The 20,988-nt window shown below is 40.9% G+C and overlaps 1 protein-coding gene across 1 annotated transcript in view; it reads left to right on the top strand.

Moving 5' to 3' along the window:
- The window catches only part of LOC6568843, a 43,052-nt gene that overhangs the window by 16,899 nt on the left and 5,165 nt on the right, over positions 1 to 20,988 (top strand). The window contains exons 3-8 of the mRNA XM_032740829.2: positions 16,765 to 16,890; positions 16,955 to 17,286; positions 17,720 to 17,888; positions 18,201 to 18,395; positions 18,616 to 18,682; positions 20,211 to 20,669. Coding sequence (XP_032596720.1) covers positions 16,765 to 16,890; positions 16,955 to 17,286; positions 17,720 to 17,888; positions 18,201 to 18,395; positions 18,616 to 18,682; positions 20,211 to 20,669 — 1,348 coding nt within the window. The remainder of the gene's footprint in view (positions 1 to 16,764; positions 16,891 to 16,954; positions 17,287 to 17,719; positions 17,889 to 18,200; positions 18,396 to 18,615; positions 18,683 to 20,210; positions 20,670 to 20,988) is intronic.

The raw sequence follows: 20,988 nt of genomic DNA, 5'->3' as shown, positions 1-20,988 counted from the left end.
TGTAGCTCTTGTAACTGTAAAAAAGTGGATATGTGTGTGTCTGTGGGGGCCACACACAAATACAGTCATACCTCTACAAAGCAGACACTGCAAACCACTCTAAGCTCCAGCTTCAGCTTCAGCTCCAACTATGAAATGTGTCAAGTACAGCAAACAGTTACAAATTTATGGCAGGCCAGGCTGGCAGGCGACACACATGACCAGGACTCGGACCTCTCCCCAACCCGCTTTCCTACCCTTTTGCCACCCTCTCTTGCCTGACTTGAAGTCAGCCTGCAACGCTTGTAATTCAATTAAAATGCAAAGAGATTTTTAGCGCTTCGGGAATAACAAATGGAGCGTGTTGGGGAAACCCCGGCCCCCCAAATGCCGTTACCAAGCAACTGGGCGTGCCGCTGTCTGCCGAGTCCACTTCTCACTGTCAATTGGGCGCTCAAGTGCTGTTTTGCGACTGCCATACCCTGTAAATAAATGAAGCTTGTCCGAATTTCTAAAATGCATTGCGATTTTTGTCTGAGTGTATTGAAAATTCAGAGAAAAGCCGGTAAATGTCTAAATTGCTTTTGCTTGGCAAGAGAGTCGCTAGAATAATCAGTCTTATAGCTAGTAGCATCTGTATTTGTAAATGTTTTGGTTTGCATTTGACAGTTTTTATATTTTGATAATTTTCTGATTTTGTGCTGTTATCATCAGAGCTTGTCAAACAAATTTAAAGCAACTCTCTGTCTTTCTCTACTCCTCCCTTCTCTCTTTTTTTTCTCTCTCTCTCTCTCTCTCTCTCTCTCTCTCTCTTATCATTACTATCGGACAGCAAATGTCACAACAAAAATAACACAATTTACAATTAGCCAAAGGCAACAGAAACAAGAGCAACCTTAAAATAACCAAGTTTTATTTCGCGTTTAGATCTTGTGATTAATTTGTGACACTTGAAACTCACATATTTCATTTATTTATATATAGCTTTACGATCCACCAATAAATCTGGCGAGGTGTTAATTAAAGTCAATTTGCAGCATAGACACAGTCATTGTTTTGTGCTCTTGGTTTGTTAACGCTTTGTTAATTGATTGCCAAAACTTGCAAATAAAAAGATTCATTAAAAAAAGCAGAAGTCTTGCAATAATTTTGAATTGGACGAGGAATAGCCGCAAAAAAGACCTCCAAATGACCTTGACTGTGAACTGTAATTTTGTGTATGGCTCGAAGCGATTGTCAAATGTTTTATTTGTGGCTTGAATGAAAGTTGCATAAAGCCCTGAGTAATTGGCCCTAACAAAAGCGCCAAAGCGGAAAAAACAAGGCAGATCGCAAATGGGTTGGTAGGGGAGGGGGTAGGTGTGGGGGGAAGAACAGTTAACAATATACACAATTTACAGTTCAGGCACAATGGCAAATAATTGCTGTTATTTTGGCACAGAGACAGATAGACGACAACAAAAACTAAGCCCAATGGCTGTCAAACTGTTTAAAGTCGCTCAACTGTGCTGTGTGCGACTATGTTTGTTGTGTGTGTGTTTGGGTTGTGTTGTGTTCGCTGCGGGCGTAAATTGAGCAGCGCAAGTTCAATTACACACACACACACACATTGCTTTGGAGCTGCCCTCCAACTAAATTTGTAATAGCATTTTTATTTTACATTTTTCTTTTTGTCATTTTTTTTTTGCACAATATTTTCCCATTTAAATTTGATGTTGGTTTTGGGTTGCTTTTCAATTTCCGACGCCAACGTTCTTATTGTTGTTTTTTGTTGCTGCTGTTTTGTGGGCAACTTAAAACAACAATGAAGCATTTCCGGTTACCACATGTGTGTACGTACGAGTATGTGTGTGTATTTCTGTGAGAGTGTGAGCATTTTGTGGATTATATTCATTAGTTTGCGTCAATTTGTTTTAAAATTTAGTTGTGTGCACAACACACACATACAATATTACTTATATGTATAAATTGTGTCGCCAACTGCTGAACTGATGAATGATGCTGCGGATCTTTGATTCGTAGCACTGTGCTTAAGCCAGCATCTGCTCTCTTTGAGCGGATATAGCAATAATAATGAATGTCCAAAATGAATGAATGAATGTACAACGCGACCAGCAGCATTATGATTGAGCAGAGTTCGCTAAACCAAAAATCGGATATGAAAAACTTTGTTGAGGGGCGGACCTGATGATGTGCGATTTATTAGATCTATTGGCCTCTGTCGGACTCTGAGTCTGTCTGAGCCTGTAGCCTTTTTCCATCAAGCAAGCATCTTTGTTGGCTTGTGCCCGGAAGTTTTCACCCATCCCCACAAGCTTTTTTGGGAGTATAATTTTGTTCTAGAGGTCAATGAACGACTTAAAAGTCCTGGTTTTGACGTTTGACCTTATGGTTAAGGAAAGCTCTTTTGGGGATAATATTTTAAGATGAATTTCGGGTTAGAATCGCCTTTTAAACTTTAAGTGTAGCCGTTTTAATAATTCAGCATTTATATTAATTGATTTATTTATTGCTCTCATTAGTAATCAACATCTCTGCTCACTGCTAATCTTTTGTGAATAATTCTTCTACTTGCAGGTAAGAAGAACACATCAGCAACACATCCACTCCATCTAATTCAAGTGAATATTCGTTTTTCACACTAATTGAGTGACATTTGGTGCGTGAGTAGAGCAGACTGCGGTGTGTAGAGGGGGGTGTGGAGAGTTGAGTGTCATAATGCGTTCAGATCAAGCTCATATCTAGTTAGTTGGATACTTGCTGCCCACACAATGTCATGTGGAGTGTTGAGTGTTGAGTGCTTGGTTTAATGGCACATTCATTCCATTCATTGGACACATTTCTCGGGGCCCATATCAAAATGTGTCAAAAGGCGTGGGTTAGTCAAACACTCCAAAAAGAACTCATTTAGATGGACAGCATCGAGTTTATCGTTCTGTGTGTGCAGCATAACTGTTCCTTATGCAGGAAGACCCCCAACTAGTCTGCAGCTCTAGTGTGTTGCAGTTCCATACTCCCATTCTTCCCTCTCCATCCACTCCGCATTCCTGTCTCCCCCTTGCGTTGCATCATTTGAGCTATTTAAGCGCTGTGGCAAAGCAACAAAATGACACCGAGTCGCTGTTCCTTGTGCTCGCTGCTCTGCTTGTTATTATAAGCATCGCAAATATGCTAGCAATTTTGTGGGCGTGTCTCACAGTCCCTAGTACACTCAGCAAAAAGAATCGCACCTTGCTTTTCAGAAAATCGCATTGAAAATTAGAAAAATTATTTTTTTAAAAATAATTTCTAAAAACAATTACAAACTTGAAATCTAAAAATTTGGAAGTTAATGATGATGTTTAAAAAAAGCCCTGACAAATTCACATATTTGTTCTAATTTTTAGGAAAATATCCGATAAGCAAAACTGGTTTTGAGAAATATACTTTGTGAATAATAAGCGGAATTACTCTAGTCTCCAAATGTATTTAAATTTTCTAAAATTCAGGAATTTTCTTTTTGCTGAGTGTAGAAAAGTTTGACGCCAGTGTAGACCGTAGGCAATGTCGGGGAAAATGGCAGCAATATCTTTGCTCGAAGTTCATTGCTTGTAAAATTGACTTTAGCACAAGCCAGCAACAAAAACAGCAGACAACAACAACAAGAAGCCTGCAGCTGAACAAGGCAAAGATACTTAGCCACAATTTTGCGGAGCTGCCTTTCTTTTTAGCCTCCTTTTTCTCGACTTTTCGACATTTGTGTATGTGTGTGTGTGTGGATTTTCGCTTACCTTTGGCTCGCTTGGCAGCCAAAGCATGGCTGCGTTTTTCACTTTGTTGCGGTTGCATTTTCGCAATTTTTCCAGCTCATTTGCTCAGACGCCAAATGTCCTTCAGCTTCAGATTCAGCTCCACAGTTGCAGTCGCAGTTGCAGTCTCAGTCTTGGCTTTAGTCGCTTATCTTTTGTAGCTGCCATTTGGCAAATTAAAGTGCGCGCAAGGCCCCCAAGCGAAAAACCCGTTTCTCGCCCGGCCAGAAAACGCGCACCAAAAAGGCGCACGTGCAACATGCACAACTAACTGCCACACAGAGGTGGCTGCTGCAAGGCTTCATCTCAAGCTCAAGCCAAGCCAATTTGGCAATGTATGAAAAAACAATCCCAACGATTCTTTTTTTTCGGTTTTTCTTATGGTGCTCATTTCATTTGTTGCCTTGCCTTATGCCGCATGCCGCTTTGGTGGCATAATTCGCGCGCCAGCCGACGCCCAAAAATAGTCCCCACAGAGGACACATATTGTATACGGCAAAGCGGGATTTTGGATCTGTAGATACATATATATATATATAAACAGCTGTCGATTTACGAGCTGTGATATTTCGTGCATAAGCTGCCAATTGAACATACATACACTTAGAAAAAAATGACCCTGAATTTTAGAAATTCGTTTTTTTTAGAAATATTTTTTGAATAATAGAAAATATTTCTAAAAATAGAACAAATCGCCATATCTTCGGGATTGTCAATTTATGGGAGCCTTTCTAGTTTTAAGACTTTTTTCGAAATTATTTTTAAAAATAAGATAAGCTTTTTACTCTTCTAGTCTTTGAAGCCGACTTTTTTTCCGAGTGTACTGATACATATTGGTATTTGTATTGGTTTGGGTTTGCCTTTATTGTTGTTGGCAACACACTTGGCCCGTTGCCAGCTGTGCGGCATCGATGGCCAACTGATATAAAACCAGAACCAATTACCTAATCAACAGATCTAAGTTATGCAAGCTGTAATTTCTAAAGGATTTTTGTGGGTGGTAGAAAAAGGAATGCTGACTAGGAACAGCTAATGAGGCAGAGCACAACCAAAGAGTGATGAATTTTCTTTCACAATGCAGAAACTAATCACAAATTCATTGTTAAAATCAAGACTGGGATTTCTATACCTGAACCTAATAAAAATGGGTAAGAGGGTAGGCAGAAGTAAGTATATACGACATCAGCATGAAATATTGATTTGATTAAGCTCTGTCCATCTCTAGGAATTCGCCGAGCCTTAAAACCTAGAGACAAATTTGGAATATAGTTTATCGTTGTTCACTTGCAGATCTAGTTTATTTTATTTTATCGATATCTCTACTGTCAAACTGTTGTGACTCGAGCACTCTTACTATATATATACATATACATATATAAATATATATATATGAAAATGGGACGGCATTATGTATATTATGCCAGCTGTGATTGTCCCTAGATAATGGATTCGTTGCGGATTGCAACTAAAGTTCTGGCTACTCCTTTCCGCTCACCGTTCCTCCACTTGAAGGGCAAACCGCACCGCAAATGGTCCATTTGCAATTTTGCACTCCCGTTTAGAGTGCTTCAATTGATGGTCACAGAAAAGTTCTTTTGAACTGCGATTCGCTGTCGATTGATTTAATGCTGATGCAGTGGAACGAGAACAACGAACGACGACCAACTCCAATGGCACTGGCAATGGGAATGAGAATGGGATTGCGAACGGGATTTCAGATTGGACACGGACGGAACAACAGACAGCATCTGGCAGCCATTTGGAGAATTGGTGGAGAGCTGCTGTGGCGGACAACCTGGCCAGCTTCCTATCTAGCGCTGCTGCTGCTACTGCTGCTGCTCCACTCTGAAAAAACCACCTTGAAAATTAGAAAATTAAATTTTTAGAAACATAGCATTTGATGGTAGATAACATAAGAATTTTTCATTTTGTATAAAAACAGTCTGGGAAATTAGACATAATAATAATAGACATAATAAGATAAGCAACCCTTGGCGCCAAGACTATGGAGAATTTATAAAATTCAGGTCGAGTTTTTTCTGAGTGTAGCTAATGCTACTGCTGCTGTTACTGAGCACGTTCCGTTGGCGTTGTCAAATATGGCTGCGGTCAGTTTTCTAACTGCATTGACCAGCAACAACAACAAACATCTAGCTAAAAAACTTCAAGTCGGCAGCTGCTGCAGCAGCGCATAAATTTCGCAGCTAAAGTTGCTTTTACCTTTTGCGGCCACCCTTTTTTTACATTTACCGTTAAGTTCTGTGCTACAAATTTCCGATTTGTTTCTATGTTTTTGTTTATTGTAGTTTTTTTCTTAGCTTCTCCAATTGCATTTTCGCATTTCTTTGGATTCTCTGGCGGAGTAGGCAAAGATTCAAATTGGAGGCGACTGCGTAAATTGGGACGACTAAAGGCTTGACTCCAACTAACTGACAGACAAACACAGAGCGAAAAAAGCCATAAAAACCAAAAAATAAAAAATGCAGTGGCAGCTGGCTAAGACAGCTACCAAATGTGCCTTTAAGCCATGTTTGCTGTCTTGTTAATATTGCAGGCGTAAATAAAAAGTGCTAGCCAGGTGGCTTTTATCAGCACAGACCCCACATGCCACAAATGTATATATATATATATATATATATGCCACATGCCACATAATACACACATGTGTCTACATATCTGCACTTTTTTGATTGCATTCATGAGTATTTTATTGATTTCTCACACCTGATTTTTTTTTATTTTTAGAGTGTTTGCATTGTTTACGCCTCGCAACGTACACTCAAAGAAAAAACCAAACTACTTGCACCATTAATTTATCCATTCCAAATCGCTGATACTTTCAACAACTCTGCTGCCCCAAAGCAAAAAACACGACGTATACGCAATATTGATATTTTCTTTTTGTAATGTAGCAATGTGAAGTCGTCTTAAATTTCATAATGAACGACAGCCGATGGCCAAGTTGACGGACTGTGTCAACTGTTGCAACTGCAACACGACACCTCAAGGGAGAGCTTGTTGTGGTATGGGATGGGGGAAGTGGGATATTGACTTGAGGGCAATGCGTTTGCTTTGCTTTGATTTGTCAATCGTAGTCAGTTAATTGCTGACTTGGTGACATGTAATTGCAGCCGCCACTGTTGCCAGTTGGTGTTGTTGTTGCGCAGTATTTGCCTCATCTGCTGCTGGTTCCTGTGGCGCTTTTTATGAGCAACGAGTCGCCAATTTAGGTCACTAGCTGCTTGCCTCCAGTTTGTGCAACAGCAGCGTGTTGAAGTGCATCGAAACGGAAGTTTTGTTTGTTTGTTTTACTCTTTGCTTATTTTTTTTTGGTTGCTGCTGCTGGCGGCAACTTGGAAGTTGGACGAACTCCTCCTCGGGCTGTTGTCTAAACGGGTCAGCTAATGGAGAATGCGGTTTTGTGGCTAGACCGAATCACAGTAAATTTGCATCCAAGTGAATTAACTTTGGTCCATTATATTTATGTTTGAACCAAGTTGATGCCCAATTTCCATTAAAAAAATATATAATATATATCTTTGGGGGGGAGAATTAAAGCCGGAGCATTTATGCAACAAATTTTCGGCCTTTACATCTGGCATTGCGGCAGGTTTTCATTTCCGCATTGCTTGAGTTTAATCCAAAAAAATAAATAGGAGAAATGTTTAATTTTCTGCTTGTGCACAGAGGGCTGTTTATTCACTTATTCAGGTGGCTGGGCACTAAATGACCTGGGTGGTTAAGCGAAAGATGTAAACAGAGAGGCAAAGAGTACACTCAGCAAAACAAGAATTACAATGAATTTTAGAAAATCGATCTGAAGTGTAGAGAGATTTTCTTGTTTTCAGAATTAATGCCTAAATATACGAAAACAATTTTCTTACAATTAGAAAAGCTTTCCCTACATCAACAGTCCCAAAAGTATGGCGATTTTTTCCGTTCTTGTCTCTCAACTCAAATTTATTCTTAATTTAAATCTTCAATATACTTCCTGAATAACAAGCTGAGGACCGCTAAAATGTAGTGCAATTTTTCTCTGAGTGTAGTAGAGGGCAGTTTGGCCATAATTAATTTAATGTCCAATGCTCGCTGTTGCATGCAACGGGCAATTGGAAAAGTTTGCTCAAGAAAATCCGAAGAAGTCTCGACAACTTGTGGGGAGAGGGCAGAGATAGGGGGGCGTGGCAAGTTTAAGAGCAAGCATTGAGAGGCTTGTGACATAAATAGTAAAAAGCGCAGAACGTTAGAAAAGTGGCCAAGTGGCCAGAACCAATGTGGCAACCAATAATGCGGCAGCAACAAGCAATGAGGATCGATTCGAGCTGGGCGATCGCTGCTACTGCTTGTTGACCAGTCGAGATTATTGTTGTTGTTGCTGATTGTTGTTGCTGTTGTTATTGATTGTTGCTGATTGTTGGTCGCACGTTTGGCATCAAATCGATTAGCGTCATGATCATCAGCGGCAACAATAATCGAGCAAACAGCGGAGTTCTGAATGAAATAAACGTGCCTTGACTTTAAGCTCTGTTTTGTCGTCGCTGTTGCTATTGCTGTTTGTTGGTTGCTGTTTGCTGTTGGTGTTTGCTGTTTACTGTTGCTTCGTGTGTCTCGTTCTGCAATTGTTCCACATTGACCATTGGCCAATGATTTGACATACAAAAAAAAAAGCACAGCGTCAACTTGGAAAGTCGCATTGGCCTTTCTCTCTGCTGCCAACAACAGCAGCTACAAAAACAGGTAATGGTATTTTCCATTCAGAGCAACCCCCCTTTCCAGTGGCACATGCCATTGCACCCGCTGACTGCCTGAGGGGGCGTGGTTGTGGTTAGGGGTTGTGAGCAACCCTCGCTTGAGCTGCTGCTTTGATTCACTGACTGATTCACATTTTTTTACGTTTTTACGCCTTTTATTTATTTTCTTGTAATGCAGTTTCCCCCAGCACCCCTTTACAGCAGCCCCACCCCCTCCCCTCCCCTACCCTTTTTATGAATATGAGAAATGCTGAAAGCATTTCAACGGTACTTTAACCCCAACAACAACAACAACATTAACAACGATGACGATGACTACGACGCACATCTTGAAATGCTCCGAGTCCATCCCCTTGAGCCACTGCCCCCTCCTCCATCCCTTCCCCTCTCCGCCAGCTAGTCGAAATGGGCAGCATTTGTCGCCTGTTTTCTTCTTCTTGTCGTCTGTTTCCATTGCTATTGTTGTCGGCTGTTGTTGTTGCTGCTAGACAGGCAGACCAACAACACAAATTTGTTACGTGCTTTCCGCCATCAGTTCCAGTTCCAATTCCAGTTCCAGGGCCGGCTTCTGTTCTGTACCCCATCCAGCCCCTAAGCCGGGCGGGGCGCAGTCAACAATCATAACCGTTATGTGTTTTGCCTTTTTGTTTTATGTTTGTTGTTGTTGCTGGAGCAGCATTCCTTGTATGTCTGTGTAAATATTGATTTTCTTTTTTTGGGTGTTTTTTTGTGTGTGTGTGAAAATCAGGCTAGAAATTTGTTTAGGTGAGGTGTGCATTAGTTAAACATTTGGAAGTCTGAACTTTAGTGAAACCTGATAAGTCGCAAAGGTTTTTTATGCTTTAAATCTACCTGGCTATGAACACATAGAATTAATGAGTAAATAAAATTCATGTAGAAAGAGTTCTGTAGAACCTTGGCCTTGCAGATAATTAAAATTGTGTCTTTAGACTAGTAAATATTAAAGTTAGGCAGTTGAGGATTAGTTATTCCATAAAAACCTGTTTTCAGATCGAAAAAAAACTTATTATAAGAAAATACTCTTCCAAATCGAAATAGATGAAGTAAATTGTGAAAGAGAAAAAATAAATTATTTTAATCGCACTTTGTCTCAGCAACAAACCTCTTGACTTTTGGGTTCCACACGCGAAATTAGTTTTCGAATTATAAACAGGTCTTAAAGTGGAAATTGTAATTAGGCTTGCTCGTATCACATATTTATTTATTTAAGATATGTAGATTAATTGGTCAGGCAGTGCTTAAATACCTATGCATATATATATCTGATTGTTAAGCTGTTCACACTTCACTTTTTTTTTTTGATGTTTCGTCAGCTTTAACAGTTGTCATTCCAGGTGGCGGCGGTGTCATTGTCAACACCCAACAGCAGTCAGCAGTTAATCGCTGAAAGGTCTGCCAATTCAGCTACCCCAACTGCTCTCCACTGATTCTTGCTGCCTTTCTCTATTGTTCCACTCGCTCTCCCTCTCTCTCTGTCTCTGTCTCTGCCTCTCGCGCACTCAATGACATTCTCTTCTCAGTCGCTTGTCGCTGTTTTATTGGAAATGCATGTCACCTGCAATTGCATTCACGTTGCAAGTTGAATGTTGAATGTTGACTGTTGACTGTGTTTGCTCTGTGACGAACGTTGTCCGCATCCTTTGGCAACTACAACTGGCTGCACTTTTAGTTTACCTTTCGACGGCTGCTGTCAATGTCCTTTGGCCCAGGCATACAGAGGGACAGACAGGCAGATAGACCGACCTGAGTTGGGCTGCAGATATTTGTCTGAATGCAGTCGAGTGAAAAAATATGAATGGCGAATGGGCGTCGAGCGTCAAAGGCGACACGCCCACAGCTCTAGGTGCAAAATAAATTGCATATGTTGCATACATACACTCAAAAAAAACCAACACTATATCGTCATCTTATTATACAGAAAGTACATTTCTAAAATTGATGATTGTGGCTTTCTAAAATAGGAATATGAATAGTAGTAGAATAATAAATATATCTATTAAATATTAAAATTGGTTAGCCTTTCTAAATTGCTGACATATTTTCCCTAATACTTCGGAATTATTTCGAAAAACCAAAATTATTTTCTATTTTTCAGGACGATTTTCGTACGATTTTTTTCTGAGTGTATATACACATGTACGTATATAGATGTATATTCTGAAAGGGAAGTTCAATGGACTGCAGTTGTTCCTTCGGCTCTCTGATAAATGTTTAGTCAGCGCCTCTCCGCAAAGCAGGCCGCCAATTTACCAGTCAAAAGCGTCTTGCAACACTTTCTTCTTCTGCGCAGCAGCCGTCGTAGCCGCATCTGAAGCAAAGATTCACATCATCGCTCTGCTCTGTAGGCTGTAGGTGGCATGACAAGCTGCTACATGCTACATACAACATGCAACACAAAATGCAGCAAAACGAAACTAGTTTTTTTTCTTTATGATAAGCGAAAAAAGACAGACAGACAGACAGAGAGACATAGGCCCTAAGACTGACGGCCCTGCCCCTTAAGAACAGCAGCTTACAACAAGGAGCGAGCCAGGCCCATCCTTGCAACTTGTTGTTGTTGCTGTTGCATTGTGTGTGTTGTGTGTGTCTTGTCTAGAATTCTATGCTGCTATTGCAAGCTCTACAGCTTGTCTCCTGCAGGCGAAGCACGCGTCATTGACCTCCTACTTGTGGCAAGCAACGTTGTCGCAACTGCAGCCCAAAAAATGGAATCAAGTTGAAAGAATGAAATGACAGTAGGCACTCTTATTGTTGTTCTTGTTCTTGTGGGGCCAATGCACGCATAAATTAGCAAAACGAAAATCTCTCGCTGTGACAACTCTGCTCTGATCTGCTGCCACGCCTCCAAAGACAAAAACCCCAATTCCAAGTTCAACTCGAACCAAAACAAAATAAAAACGATGGTCAAGAATGCGCCCAAGCCAAATGGCTAAGAAAACAAAAAAAGCACAGCACAAAACTCAATTAAATCGCAAAGCGCCGAAACCGAAACTGAAAAACCAGTTTCTTGCTTGACAAACTCAACATGGCGATTGGAGTGGGGCGAGGAGCAAGCGGAAGCAGCAGTTGGAACTGGAGTCTGGGGCGGCATAACGAACACTCTGTCGATGCTGCTTGCTGCACTCAGAAAAAAGTCGCACTGAATTTGAGAACTAAAAAGTTTTTCTTCCTTTTAGAAATTATTTCTAAATTAAATATATATATTTGTAGAAATATATATAGAAATATAATTAAATAAATATCCACACATTAACGATACTCTTTAAGTCAGTAACAGCTGGACCAGTGTGTCACTGCAGTGTATCGTATTCAGTTAGGGTGTACAGAGGCAGTGGACTCGTTGCACTGCGCAGCAGGCACTTGAACTTTTTCGACACCCAATTGTTGCACGCATGCGGATCGCGCAATAGGCCAAACGAGCACTCAAAGACGCCAACGGATCTGTGCTCCGAGTGTAATGTGCCGCAGCAGTGCGCCACAACTAGACCATATGGATCTATCCGGCCCTGGACACTCGAATGCAGATTCGGATTGGAATAGAAGCCAATTGTCTGGTTCGCTTTCACTAGTGCATCCAGCACCTCGGCAACGCCAACGCACTCCAGCTCACTTGTCCCATCATCGGCACTCACTTTCAGCTGCAACGCTGCATCGCTCCACAATTCCATGTGGCATAAACGATTATTGTTGTATTTGTTGAAAAACCATTCGCCAATTTTCGCACAATTAAGTGTATGGAAGATTGCTGTTCCACGGCGTTGTGAGTACCAACAGTTGCAAGTTGTAAGCAAACCAATCCCCGGTGATATGATGCTTGTGCAGCAGCTTTGAATATGTCCTCTACATGCGAAGTGAGATAGCCAAGCGCCTCTTCTGGCTCTTTAAAGCTGCACACATTTTTTGTCACAGTTTTGGTTACTTGCAGCTGTATTTCTTTCATTAACTAGCAGATCGCGTAGCAGATCCGATATTGACATGACTTTGGCTCACGATTAAAAGAAAAACCCAGCTTTTTATAAATATATTTTTTGAATAATAAGTTTTATCATTGCCGAACTTCTAAAATCCAGTGCAATCTTTCTCTGAGTGTGTGCTGGTTCTCGTCTCTGGCTCTGTGGCTTTGTGGCTGCGCCTGCGCATTGTTTGGCCACAGAACTTACTCTAATTCAAAGTGCCCCCTACGAAACAGCTTCCCCCTCAGCCACTGCTTGTCATTGCGGTTAACCACAGGCATCTTTTGCCAACGAGCAGAATTTATAAGATGATGTGCCAGGCATGTCTGCCCCCTCCCCACTCCTCACCCATCCTCTTCTCATCTGTTCTGTGTATTGTTCAGATTACATAAATTGATGTTGAAGCTGCTTGCAACTTGAGACGCAAAATGTTGCAGAGCGAAGCGTAAAAAGCGCCCTCGGCTCTTTTGGCACAATGGCAAACAGTGCTGGCAGAGGAGGGGGAGCTGGCTAAGAGGGGGGAGGCGGGTTAGGCAGAGGCAATGACAGTTGGCCATGAAAAGGCATTTCTGCGCAGAATTATGATAATCAGTGTGAAGAGGAGTGCCTAACATATAATTAGATAATGGCCAGTTGAGGAGGCCGCTGATGGCTGAGCCCCATCATAAATAAGGCATCATAAATATTTAACTTTTTTCTTTTCACTTAATTGAACTGGTCCGCCATTAACTTTTTGTGCTTGACTAACTAACTAATTTATTCTAATTTATTTACACTTGAAATGACACTTCTTTTTTCTGCTAAATGGCTAGCCAAATTTACACAAGTCAAGTTCAAAGCGCTGCGAGTAAATTAAACTTATTTTTTTTAGCCGGAAATGGTATTTAAATATTAACATGTCAAATATTGGGGGATGATAAAAATGAGAGAAGCTAGTTTTAAAGTGTATGCTAAGAATTCTTTAGAGAACTATTTACTTAATGTTATGAACAGAAACATTTGAAGAACTGTGTACTGAATATTGTTAGGAAAACTACCTGGATCAGAGCCAGATGTAAATATATCGTTCCATAAGATACAATTGTGGTCAAGTGTAACTCTTTAGAGATTTATAATACTCGTCTTGGCTTTCTAAACTAATCACCTTGAAGAATAGAGGGACTTTCAAGTTTCTCCCATAAAATATTTTTGATTTATTTTAGCCTCTTTAAAATTACAAAGTCCACCTTTTGAATAACTCCATTGAGTATATATCTATATTCCAGAGTATATATTTGCCAAGAATGTGCACTTTTGTGGCCCACTGTATGGACGGTTAGACATCTTTTGTCTTTTGTTTTTTGCCGTTATCATTTAGTTAACTCTTCGCAGATTTGTGGAGCTTTGTGGACTTTTGTCAAGTCGTGTTTGTGTTACTTGATACCTTTTGCAGTGGGTGTTTGTTCCTGTTGTGGTCACAGTACAGTAAACCCACTGAACTGAAACGCTAAAGTTGGACAGGCCGTGCACATTTGCATTGGCTGTCAAACTGTAGTTGTAGCTGCCAAAATATAAACGAAGGAAAAACAAATATAAATAGCTAGAGTAAGGCAAATGCTGACGCTAATGAGACCATAAATGTAAAGCCTGCCACAAGACGCAAGCCGTTGCCGTGGCGGTTGCAGTTGCAGTTGCAGCCACAGACCGAAACTCTAATTGCTGCAATAGAATAAGATTACGAGGAATGGCAACGGCAACAACAACTGCAACTGCAACTGCAACAGCAACTGCAACAGATGGCCGCCAATTGCTGCTGCGACCCAATTGCAATCGCAACTTGGCCAACTGGCTGGCTATTTACTTTTTGCTGGCACTGTGTGTATGTTTACCTGCTGCTGACCGTCTCTCTCTATCTCTATCTCTCTCTCTCTCTCTCTCTCTCTCTCTCTCTCTCTCTCTCTCTCTATCTCTTTCTTTTTCTAGCTATCTGTTCTGTCTCGGCAGCAAACAATTGCAACAGCAACAGTAACAACAACAGTTTGACAATTTATCAATGAATGCATTTTGTTGCTGTTGTTGTTGTTGCTATCGTTATTGTGCGTTGCCTTTTCTTATTGGAACAGGAAGTCGCTTATTTGCAGCAAGTGCGCATCGCATTGACATTTACTCTTGACTCTGACGCTCTTGAGCAACAAACAACAAACAGGAAAATCCAAGTCACCAAGTCACCCCCCCGCCCCTCCCTCCACACTTGCCTACCGCAGCTGCTTGCATTTTCTATTCTTTTCTTTTTTTCATTGATTTATGGGCAGCAAATACATTGTGTATATGTTGGCATGTACAGTCTGAAATGAAATCGCCCTGAATTTTCCTCAACTTATTAATGCTAAAGTGTGTTTCTAAAAATCAGGATTTTTCTAATTTTAAAATTTGTTCTGAGTGTATATTCCATGTGGTCCAATTTCAATTGCAGCCAACGGAATTTACAACCTGCAACTGAGCAACCAAATAAATAAAATTGTAAATGAGTTCAACCCTCTCTCTCGCTCTGCCTCTTGCGCTCTCTTTCACGCTCAGGGCCAGGGCCAGGGCCAGGGTTAGGGTCGTTTCGCACGGATCGAAATGTCGAAATCAAAACTCATAAAAATGCAATTTGCGCCAAGAAGTTGACTTTAAGCAGAGAGTCGCCCCAAAACCCAATCCCAAGTCGAACACAGGCACAAATATAAAATACGTATAAACCAAATCCGAATCCGAATCCGTTTCCAACTTCAGGTCGCAGTCAGTCGACGTGTTTGCAATTTGCATCTGCATGCCACAAGGGAAGCACAAGTTGGGTGTTGCCCCCAAGCACACAAAGAAGAAGAAAAACCAGCAGCAGCAGTATTGAGGACAACATAAAACCCATTTGGCGCACAAGCAGTTAACGTGTCGCGAGGGATGGTTACGGAGCGATGCACACGATGCACTCAGAAAAAGAATCGCTACCAATTTTAGAAAATAGACCTGAAAACTAGAAAGTTTTTCTTGCTCTTCGAAATAATTTCTGAATATTAAAAAACATTTTTCTACAAAATCGAAAAGCTTCCTCTAAAAAAGCATATTTTAATTACATTTATTGTCTTGACTTTTATATTGGAGCTTATAGCAAATATAAGGGTTCTTCCACCTACACATATAGCAAACAAAACTAGACAATTCTTTTCTAAATTTTAGAAAAATGTAGGGCGAATCTTTTCTGAGTGTATGCCCGCTATTTGGGGCGTTTTAGTTTATGCCGTGGAAATTTATGTGTGCGCTGCCAAAAGGGGATGGATGAGTCTGAGGGTGTGTGTGTGTTGTTGTGGGTGTGGGTGGTGGTGGTGGTGGTGGCGGTGTTGTGTCGCCAGCAGGGCTTCATGGCTGCGATTTGTAGCCACTACAAAACAACAACAAAAACAATAACAAGAACAACAACGGTTGAAAGCCGGAAGTAGCTCTTACAGATGCCGAGTTACAGCTAGTTTAAATATATATAGACAGAATTAGCTAGCAACTGAATGTGCGGGTAAACTGGAAGAAAATAGTTAATTACGACACATTGAAAAGCAAAGCCAAAGAATTTTTAAAAGTGAACTAATAACAGATGCAAATGCGGACTGTGTCTACTTCACGCTTGCTGTTGTCACTAATTTAATGGCCACATTTATCACATTAAGCACATTATGAGTTTTTGGTCTAATGGGATTTAAGAAACCCAAATACAACAACCCACAAACTCTACGCAATCCTAAGCTCTGATGTGCTGGGAGGCACATGTGTGTGCATAACACGCACTTTGCATAATTAATGCAGCAGTTGGCAATGTCGCCAGTTATTCACTTGAGACTGCATAGCTCATATCATATGATATGATATGATAAGGGTGAAGAGAGGTGTGAAGAGAGGGGAGTGAGAATGAGGAAGGAGTTCTCACTGAGGACAGAGTTTCCCTTAAGATGATTACGGAAGTTGGTTGTTTGTTGCTTGCCAACGAACATTTTTGTATAATTAAAACAAGAAATTGCCACTTAAAGGCAAAGGCGGCAAATTACAAATGCAATGACTAACGACGATGAAGACGACGCCGCTAGATGGCGCTGCTGTTGTCATGCGCTCATTAGCGAGAGCAGCACAGGAAGTCCTTTGTCTGTATGAAAATGAACAACTTGAGCACGTCGATGGCACACCTGATGGACGAGCACTCGTACTCACACTCATACTCACACTCATACTCATACCCACACTCATCTATTTCGATTGTACTCTTTGCAGGAGCTCAAGGAGAGCTTCAACTATGGCCTCTTTGCACCGCCCTCGAATGGCAAGGCGGGCAAATTTCTGGACGAGGAACGGCGCCTGGGCGACTATCCATTCAATGGACCCGTTGGCTATCTGGAGGTAACAGTTGCATCCACCCTTAACTACTCTGAATCTCAACTAACAATCCTCACTCTTGCCACAGCTCAAGTACAAGCGGCGTGTGTATAAAATGCTCACGCTGGACGAGCGTCAATTGAAGGCTCTGCACACACGGGCCAATCTGCGTCGCTTCCTCGACTGCATCAATGGGGGGCATGTAGAGAAGATCGCCAAGATGTGCGCCAAAGGACTGGATCCTAATTTTCATTGCTCGGACAGCGGCGAGACACCGCTGTCGGTGGCCACCGGCGGCAAGAAACCCAACAAGCTGCTCATTGCATTGGTCAATGGCGGTGCTCTGCTGGACTATCGCACCAAGGATGGCACCACAGCGCTCCACCGAGCCGTCGAGCACGATTCGCTCGAGGCGGTCAGGTGAGTATCCAGACAGCAACAAAAGTCGACCTGCTTTTTAGAAATTTGCCTTACTTCAGACTCCAAGTGTAACTCACCTTATTGTTCACATAGTTTATTTCTAAAGAAAAACAGGGTTTGAAAAGATATGTTAAATTCACAATAAATAATAAACTCTAAAACAAAAACCGAGCCAGTAAATTTCATGACTTGTTTCTGAATTTTATAAAGGATCTTTGGATTTTTTAATAAAACAATGTATTTCAGAGTAATAAAACGATTTGGGAGAAGATGTTATATGTATTTTTTCTTATTTTTAGAAACTATTTCTAAAAGCAGTGAAAACTTTCTAGTTTTCATGGTGATTTTCTAAAATTCAGAGCTATTTTTCTTCTGATTGTAGAGTTGTCTATATTCTTTATGCGTATACATATTAATATCTCCCCCATTGCAGTACACTGCTGGAACTTGGCGCCTCGCCCAATTATCGCGATGGGCGTGGCATTACGCCCCTATACATTTCGATAACACGCAAGTGCGAGGCGAAGATAACGGAGAGTCTGCTGCACGATCATGCCACGTTGGGCATACAGGACAGCCAGGGCTGGAATGAAGTGCATCAGGTAAGTCGGTGACGGTCCAAATTGATATAGAACTATATTTTCTGGTACTTGCAATAGCTGCCCTCCGCTCCCCTCCCAAAGATCCTATCCCAAAATAAAACAAAAGAGAGAGAATCTCTGGTGAAGGGATGTTTTTGTTATTCAATTTAATTTTGGCTTGAGAGATTGAGAATTTCGCTAATTGATTTTTATATTTATGACTCTTTCTCTCTATCTCTCTCTCTGTCTCTGCTCTGGCTAACTTTTAAAAACGCTTGCCTAACTATTCAATTAAACAATGGGGATGATGATGATGATGATGATTATGAGCAGGCGTGTCGTCACGGCCTGGTGCAGCACTTGGAACACTTGTTGTTCTACGGTGCTGACATGGATGGACGCAATGCGTCCGGTAACAGCCCGTTGCATGTTTGTGCTGTTAACAACCAAGAGGCTTGTGCTAGAATGCTTCTCTTTCGCGGCGCACAACGCGGTGCCCAGAACTTTGCCAACCAAACTCCCTATCAGGTATTTAAAAACAAAAACCAATCGAAATCAAATCTCCAAATTACAAAATTGACACTTTTAAGCTACAATTACAATTAATACTTCAATAATATATGTATAAATATACAAGTAGTCTTAGTCTGGTACTTATTTCATGTAGTCTTGCTTGCTATGTAGTGAAATTCAATATTAACATAATATTCATTTAAAATCTGGGCTAATATTTAAATGTATCCCTTAGGTGGCTGTCATCGCTGGGAACTTGGAACTGGCCGAAATCATTGAGAATTACAAATCCGAGGAAATTGGTGAGTGCCACAAACGAGAGCCAATCGAAGACAATCATACAAAACAAAACATTCCATTCGCATTCACAACACAAACTGTCGGGCATGTTGATATCACTTCTTGATTCATTTGAGCTGATATCAACATATTCGTGGTACTCATAGACCTACAAATCCCAATCGACTACTCGTACTCGACATTTTGACATAATCACATCGTACTTTTTACTCATACTCTCCAAACCCCCCTCGATTATTCCCATTTTTTTTGTCACAATTTGGTTTTAATTTACTCAAACTATAGTTGATTGATACTTCCATGTGTTAGATTCAATTCCACAAACTGTACTTGGTTAATTATTTTTGAATCACCTTTAGTCCCGATATTCCGATATTCCCAATCAAAATGTTTAGTTCTCGCCCACTCAGACTCAGACACGCCAAAACAGTTCATATCGAAAATCAATCATATATCATTGAAACATTTCATCATTTAGGTCTCTGCCATTTAATTCATTCATAAAATATTCGTAAAATATATTTACTCTGGCTATAACAATATATACAAAAGATTTTAACTATATGTAAAATTGCCTTGCATATTTTTGCATTTGTTGCTTGACATCTTTTTCTATATATATATATATATATACATGTATACTATATAGTACTATATATAGTACTCTTAATCGTAACTGTAACTCGTTTCCATATTTGCTCGTTCTTTGTCTCATTTGTCTCGCTCTCTCTCTATCTCACACACCTCTATCGCTATCTTTGACTCTATCTCTCTATCTCTTGTTCAATGTTTTGTTACACGTTACATGTTTTTATAATCATCATCAAAATATATTTATATATATAAAATACCATTATCTATAAATCATATGTTTAGCGAGTTTGTTTTGTTAATTTGGTCATTCCTAGAATGTCCTTGTTTTTGCTCTGTTTTGCTTTTTGTGTTACGGTCGATCTAACTAACCATCACCATGCAAAGAGCAGTAAGTACAGTAAGTAACCACTAAAGTGTTAAGTGTGTATCCAATCCGAACCAACCAATCCCAAATGCAATCCAAACTAAGGGTTAGTTCTCCCCTAGGTTAGCAGCTAAATTGGTCTTAGGTTTATTTGCTCCTAATACCTCAACATATATTAAAAGCAACTTTTAGATAGAGTCGAGTCGCCAACTCCAGAGTTGAGCAATGGAAGGATTTTTATTGAAGATTTGCTCAGCTCTGGAATTGGCTGGGCAGGCAACTTGGCAACAACAAAATGTGACCAAAAAATTACAGCATAAAAAACCCATAATCATTGCCAGCAAAAATGTGTAACAATCCTCGCTCATCCCTTAAAAAAGAACCCCAACTCGCGACGCATAAATTCAGCTGTTAAGCGCCCGACTGCCAAACCGACAAAACTCCCACAACAACACCAACAAAATCAACAGCAAAACACACACACATAGACATACACACATACATACACACACACACACACAGATGAGCAAATACTTACATAGCGAATACCATCCTTACTCACACTTATGCAGTGCCCTATCGGGGACCACCGCGCTACAATCCAAAACGGCGTTCCGGCATCGGTTGGCTCTCGGCCAATGGGGCAGCTGGCGCTGTGCTGCTTGCTGCGGCTACCGGTGGTTTGGGTGGTGCAGGTGCCGGTGCCGGTGGTGCCGTTGCTGGTGGTGCCGTAAATGGAGGTGTCAATCTGATGGGCACACTTTCGCGCCAGCAGCTGCAACAGCAACAGCAGCAGCAGTTGCACCATCAGAACCATCAGAACCAGCATCAGCATTTGCAGTTAATGCACCACCCACACCACCAGCACCACCACCAGCAGCCGCATCTGCAGCAGCTGCAGCAGCTGCATGGTCCGCCGTCACCATGCCCCTCGGAGCATATGTTGGGCGCCTACAGCTCGGCGAGCTCGAGCCTCTCGGAGGGCTCGTCGGGACATCGTTCGCACGAGGACGACATCAGCATTGTCACAGGTAATCAGTCAATCAATGAATCAATCAATCAAACAATAATTTTACACTGATTTCGCCTTTATAAGTTCAATTACACTTGAATTAAATTACATTTTATGTTTTACTGGACATATTCTCTACTCTTAATATACTTATATATGTATATATATATAAATTCAACTCACGAGGTTAAGTATGACATCCATTAAATTATCACTAAGCATGCCTAGTTTTAGTTAAATAAGTGAAATTAGTTTTGGTTTTATACTACAAATCACCCACATGAGAGCATGTCTAATGGGTCTATTATGGGAAGCAATGCAAAAGCAATCGATAAACC

Source organism: Drosophila grimshawi, unplaced genomic scaffold (genome assembly GCF_018153295.1).
Source record: "Drosophila grimshawi isolate 15287-2541.00 unplaced genomic scaffold, ASM1815329v1 contig_131, whole genome shotgun sequence".
Classification (NCBI taxonomy): domain Eukaryota; kingdom Metazoa; phylum Arthropoda; class Insecta; order Diptera; family Drosophilidae; genus Drosophila; species Drosophila grimshawi.
The sequence above is the reverse complement of the archived record's forward strand: the minus strand, read 5'-3'. Positions and strand labels throughout refer to the sequence as shown.